Genomic DNA, 6,000 nt, shown 5'->3' with positions numbered 1-6,000 from the left:
AGTGTATTGGCGAGGTTACCTATCGCCGAGATCGTATTAGGATGCTCCTCGCCCAGAATCCGCCGCATCTTCTCCAGCACCTCTTTCTGTATTGTGGCCGCCTCGTCGAGATGGCCTTGATCCCCAAGCGTGATGGCGAGGTTATTCATCGCCGAGATCGTATTAGGATGCTCCTCGCCTAAAATCCGCCGCCTCTTCTCCAGCACATATTTCTCAATGATATATCCCTCCGCGAATCGTCCAATGTCCGTCAAAAATACCCCGGTACTGACGAGTGCGTCAAGTATACCCGCTAGCCTGGAGTCTGTCCCCTCGTTCACATTCGCCAGCGTTGCAAAGTTCGCCATCACGTGTGGCACCAACCGGAGCTTGTCTTCAGCCCGATCTGAGCATCCACTAACAGCATTCCTGATTAACTGAAATGTCTCCCTGCTGAACGTATACTGCTTATCCCTGCAAAGCCGGTCGTACCCCCAAGCATGTACTAGCTTATGCATCGCATAGCTTTTTTGGTCCTCCTTCCACTGCACAAAGGAGTAATTCTGTAGCAGCTCAAAACACTCCTCCAACTGATGGACATTTCCGACTAGAATCGAGAAGTCTTCCGCTACTACATCACCAGATAGTTCATGACTCTCCCGTTGGCCATCAACACCAAGAAGCTTGAAAAAGATGTCGTCGGAGCTGAAGAATGACAGTATTGTCATGAGAGTTGCTGCTCGAGGGTTCTGCTCGTGAATGGCCAGGTATGACGTTTCCCACGTCGTCAACACGCTCTCGCTGTACTGATGGATAAGGCTTTCGGGCTTGCGCTGGAGTAGTTCGCGTCATCTTTGTTTGTATTCTGGAAGGTATGCCTTGATGTCGGACTGCAACCGCGGAGTCCGGCTCACATACGTCGCTGCCAGTATCACGGCTAGCGCTAGGTATCCTAGCTCTCGCACAATGCTCTCGACCTCACTGTCCACCTCTTCATCGTCACGTTGCACTTGGGAGGATCGATAGAACAGCTCTGCCGCCTGTGCCACTTCCATCTCTCCGACGGCCACCCCTGCTAGGGGTGTCATATCCTTCGCCGTACTGCTTCGACTGGTAATGATCACGTGAAGGGACGGCGCATCCGGGATAAAGTGCTTAATGTCAATATAACCGGCACTGTCCCGCTTTTCAATCACATCGGCGCCGTCAAATACCATCAGCCACGAGCCTGGCCGGCTAGAAAACCAGCTCTTCACTCCCAGTACCGCATCTTCAACGCTGACCGTCCTCGTCTCACTACCTATCTGCACACGGAACAACGTCTTGTAGAGAAGTATAAAGTCGCGTTCCAGGGACTCCTTCTGGCCGGCTTCGATCCAGAACGTGGCGTGATAGTCATTCCGACATTGTTGCACGTAGTTAAGCACCAGCTGTGTCTTCCCTGCACCACCTAGTCCCCACACCACCAGGACCTTCTTCGCATTATTGTCATTACCATTATCGCCACGGAGCTGCTCCCTGATCTGGGTGTGGAGGAGCGGTCGTGGCACGAATGCCTTAACGGGCCCAAGCGAGGAGTGGGAGAACAGGCCGGCGTAGTCGGGCCGAGCCGGAGCTGTCGAGTCTATATTCCGTCAGCTGTGGACTTGATGCTTTATACGAGATACAATAGTATGATCTTACTAATAGTCAAGCCGACAAAATTGCCTTGCAAGGCCCATCCACCCGTCACCTGCGTGGTGCCGAAGCGCGAACCACCTTGGTGGATCGCCCCGTCATTCGGCAGTGGGTCTTCTCGGCGGGGCTGAGCTTCACGTAACCGTGCTGGCGAGTCCATCGTCGCAGGTGCAGCTGGCATAGCTCGTTGTCAATGCTGCTCCGAGACGGTGTCATAGTCGACATCTTGATGATTGAGCGCGAGCATGTCATGGGAGGGGCAGTCAGGCTGAGGTGTCAGGCTGAGGTACGGCGCTTCTGCAGACCTGTCGCTGGGCGAATGGTATTGAGTGAACGATGTGGGATAGTTTGATTGGTCAATGCCGTCACGCTAGGCATCTTGTGACTTGTCCAGCCTCCACCTCTCGCCCTTGGAGACACGTGCATAAAGCACTGACACAGATAGCATGTCCGCTGATTGTGGAGTGAATACACCCAAGTTCTTGTGGAGAGAAAAATGTATCGCATATAGTTGAATGCTGTCACCAAGTGCTATAATGTAACCATTCTGTTTCCTGACCTTACTTAGAACGGTCCACCATTCCGTCCGATATAGTTTCCCTGGAACAATGTGCCTCCGTGGACAAAAGACGGCCCTTCAAAGTGCGAGCCGCCCTGGGTTATTCCAAGAACTCGCCGTCCGTCGTCTTCTCCGTTCTCATTGCGCCGTGCAGAGCTCAACCCACCGTCCCGCGGTGGCATCCATTCCTTGATCCAGCGGCGAAGCTCGCCCACAACTGCCGTGAAACCAGCGTCATCTACATTTCTAAATTTGGTCATGTCCATATGGTTGGCCCGTATCCCGATGGAAATGTAACCGGGAAGGATGGCTGAGTCCTTCGGAACCACCTATTGCAGGGTCAACTACCTGAAGGAGTCGAATAAAATCCTCCTCAACCTACCGTACCGACACCAGATAAGGGTAACTCTTCAAAGAAGCACGTAATCTCGATTGGCGGCAGCCGGTCCTGGGCTCGAGACCGAATCATCGTGTGAAACCCGGCCTGCACCCGCTCCAGAACCTCCGAGTCACTCTTGAGGACGGCCAAGATCGCCGGGTTCGTCTGCTTGAGCACACCGATGGCTTTGGCCAGTTTCTCTGCCCAGTGCGCGAGGTCCGAGCCATGATGCGGAGTGCCCAAAAACACGATCCCTCGAGTGCACAGGAGAACTTGTTTTAGATGTCGTTCCGGTCTCTGTTGTGCTGTCGACAGGGCCTATATCGGTCAGATCAGGATCTCGATTATATCATGGGAGGCCTCACGTCCTTGCAGACCAGACCGCCGAGACTGTGGCAAACAAAGATAAGGGGCCGGTCGTTCTGACAGAATCAGGTTATGTCTGTCATGTTGAGCATTATGAGTGTCTCACAGTGTCATCATCTTCCCGGTACGTCGCGACGGCGGCGAGTAGATTCATCGAATGGTTTCCAATTCGATTCTTTGATACCACACTTCGCCAGTCAGCCACGTAGGCGTCGTATCCAAATGTCAGTATTCGAGCGTGGGTGACTCTAGACGGGAGGAGGGTCTGAGGCCAGGGCGCGGCGGCGTTCTTGGCCTGCCACGTCTTTTCACGATCTCCAGTCAGGCCATGGACAAAGATGATACTGTGTACGCGCATCATTAGCCAGTGAACATCAGACTGCGAATGGCTGCCTCACACGCGGTTCCACGTGCACGTCGGCCGACCGGGGCTACTTACTCCACAGCGCATTCCTCACCATCATGGAGTAATTTCAATCCGGAGGGAAAGGTCTTTCTTGCTGGGACCGGTAGTTGTGGTGTCGCCTGGGTGGTGCTGGCATTCTCACCCAAGGTTTCGTTATTGTCACGAGGCTCCCTACGCGACTGCCACGGCCATTTCCCCATCGCTTGTGACTGCGTGCAGCTCTGTAGATCTGCACTTTGCAGCCTCAGAATTGAAGAAGAAGTCTTTGCATTGATCAGCTTTGAGGTTCAACCATACTCAATGGCGGACAGGTGGAAGATCAGGCTGCCGCTTCGCAGCTGGACAGCTGAGTTTGGTGTGCCACGTGGTTGGACCCATTAGCATGAGCGGTAGGTTCAACGGACCCCCAGGGAGCGAGCCGCGCCCCACAACCCAAAAGACAAGCACAGCCACCTCGACCTTCTTTATGGGACCTCGGTCACTGTCCCCAAGTGTGGCTCAGTAATGGAAGGCTCCAGAACATCTCGAGATCCTGCCTCGTGGTGTCGCCCTCGATGGACGCAGACACATACGAGGATCCACGCAACAACAGACCGTCCTGGTGACGGCGCACGCTGTCCGCAAATGGCGCCTAATCTTTCGATGTCGTACCTACCTCCATACTCACCAGATCTGAACCCAATTGAGGAGTTCTTTGCTGAACTAAAAGGCTTCATCCAAAAGCATTGGAACGTCTACCAAGACGACCTAAATCAAGATTTCAGCGTGTTCCTAGAATGGTGTGTTGAAATGGTGGGAGGCAAGGAGACAAGTGCACGGGGTCATTTTCGGCATGCAGGGTGGAATCTTGCAGAGCCCGATAAGAACGTATAATTGAATGCCACGGGATCTTCCCTGTGCAACTGCTCCTCTCCTGCACTGAATTTCACTCCAGACATGTTGCCAATAGAATCCGCCAGCAGATCCACCCCAACTCAACTCCAAGCTCCTCTTTGGGTCTGATTCCACAGCAGTATGTCACGAGGGAAACGCTCTGCTACACCGAGTATCACGCCTGCTTGGACAAAGAAATCGCCATTCTGCTTCTCATGAATTAGCTCCAAATCAAAGCCCACCTTGAACGCCGCATCACGAGCTTTCCCAAATTCCGCCTTGAGCAAGGGATCTCGGACCTTGGACTGCTGCCACGTCGTGTATTCTCGCAATGCGTCATCACGAAAACCAGGAATGTCGAGTTGTAAGGTTTTGGCTGCGGGCGGAGAATGCACATGAGATGCCACCCCTTGGTGTCCGCCCTGCTGCGATGGTTGCTGCGAGTGACCAGGCAGAACGTTCGTGATATTGATGGGAGGTACATTAAAGGGAGACGGCACATTTCGTTTGACCCTTCGATCCTGTCTCTCCTGTTCCTCTTTGTACAACTGGCCTCGGACTTCCGGGCGGACGTCGTCGTGGGTTTCGAGAATGCCACCCCGGTTGACATACTCAATAAGGCTTCTGAAGTGTGGCGCTCTCATCCTGTAATGCTTTCTCCCGTCTGGATTGATCCAGCAGTAAGCACCACGATCACATAACCCCGGACAGCGCATGAGAGCGTACACTTTTTGCCAAATTGCTGGATGACCCGAAGCCTGCTCTTCTGCTTCGAGTTGTAAGTCCCGTTGTACAAGCATGAGCCTGGTGGCCGATGTCGACCCTCTCTTGTCACCCTTCCTTGTTGCCCGCGCAGCCGGCCGCGTCGTGTCGACGTAATTGAACGAGAGATTCAACCTGAGTTTCTTGCCTTTCTGGAAGTACGCGCCCCAAGTAGACAATTGTTTTTCCACAACAGTCCAATCGATCCTTGTTTGATTGGATCGTTTTGTGAGATCTCGTTGTGAACGATTCGTGACAGAGACCACCACCGTGGTATCGTCAGACTGTATATCTCGATTTCTCTAAAACTTGCCCTGTAAGAGCTCCTCGAGCCTGTCTTGCAGGACCAGCCGCCAATAACAACTAGAAGCGAGCAAGACATCAGGTTCTGTATCTCTCGAGATCGATTTCCCGTTCAATGTCACTTTCCATTCGATCGAGTAATGAAGACAATTTGGGGAGTCACTGTCATATGACTGATCTGGATCCCACTCTGCCTCTTGTAAAAATGTCAGCTTCGATTGAGATGCGCTCTGGCACTGGCTCAGTGCCTGCGGAGTATCATTTGGCGCCACGCTAGGAGGGACGGATTCAGGAAGAGGGGATGTAGTTGGTCTGACGCTCAAACCAGTGTTGGACAACTGCGTAGAGCGCTGCGAAGCCCATTCTTGAAATTGAGACAAATCGTCTAAATTATATTCCGCATCCATGGCGTGGACCCATGGCTGTGCAGGTGATGGAAAGAAAGGGCATGATGTCGACGGGAGTTGTGATACCGTGGCATCCAATCTGGATTTCGTCAGCAGGGTGAGCAAAGGTGAACAACTGCGCATCTCGGCCATTTCTTCTTCTTGCGCTTTGCCCCCCAGCGGGACATTGTTGTGATGCCTACCATTATTTGAGCAACATGCACCATATGAAACCGTGGGAATGCACCACTCTTTGGCCTAGGCATAGAACCGCATTCTGTCGGAGCTTTGTGATCATCCCCCTTCTTCT

At 53.0% G+C, this 6,000-nt stretch overlaps 4 protein-coding genes across 4 annotated transcripts in view; all 4 read right to left on the bottom strand.

The window, feature by feature from the left end:
• Positions 1-707, bottom strand: part of A1O1_00942 (uncharacterized protein) — a gene marked incomplete at its 5' end in the record, with an annotated part of 2,409 nt that extends 1,702 nt beyond the window's left edge. Inside the window, one exon of the mRNA XM_007721857.1 lies at positions 20-707. Within this exon, the coding sequence (XP_007720047.1) occupies positions 20-707 (688 nt within the window). The remainder of the gene's footprint in view (positions 1-19) is intronic.
• Positions 708-827: 120 nt separating this feature from the next.
• On the bottom strand, positions 828-1,816 carry A1O1_00941 (uncharacterized protein; the record flags this gene model as incomplete). The annotated part of the gene is made up of 2 exons (XM_007721856.1): positions 828-1,603; positions 1,663-1,816. The coding sequence occupies 2 exons, from the start codon at positions 1,814-1,816 to the stop codon at positions 828-830; spliced, it is 930 nt and encodes a 309-aa protein (XP_007720046.1).
• A 404-nt stretch (positions 1,817-2,220) lies between these two features.
• A1O1_00940 (uncharacterized protein) lies at positions 2,221-3,318 on the bottom strand (the record flags this gene model as incomplete). Its single annotated transcript, XM_007721855.1, has 4 exons — positions 2,221-2,544; positions 2,598-2,912; positions 2,960-3,016; positions 3,067-3,318. The coding sequence occupies 4 exons, from the start codon at positions 3,316-3,318 to the stop codon at positions 2,221-2,223; spliced, it is 948 nt and encodes a 315-aa protein (XP_007720045.1).
• A 1,022-nt stretch (positions 3,319-4,340) lies between these two features.
• On the bottom strand, positions 4,341-5,711 carry A1O1_00939 (uncharacterized protein; the record flags this gene model as incomplete). Its single annotated transcript, XM_007721854.1, has 2 exons — positions 4,341-5,285; positions 5,427-5,711. 2 exons carry the CDS (start codon positions 5,709-5,711, stop codon positions 4,341-4,343), a joined length of 1,230 nt encoding a protein of 409 aa, XP_007720044.1.
• Positions 5,712-6,000: the final 289 nt, after the last annotated feature.

The sequence above is a fragment of the Capronia coronata genome (genome assembly GCF_000585585.1).
Source record: "Capronia coronata CBS 617.96 chromosome Unknown acBCG-supercont1.1, whole genome shotgun sequence".
NCBI lineage: Eukaryota > Fungi > Ascomycota > Eurotiomycetes > Chaetothyriales > Herpotrichiellaceae > Capronia > Capronia coronata.
Note: the sequence above shows the minus strand (reverse complement) of the source record. Positions and strands in the feature narration are given on the sequence as shown.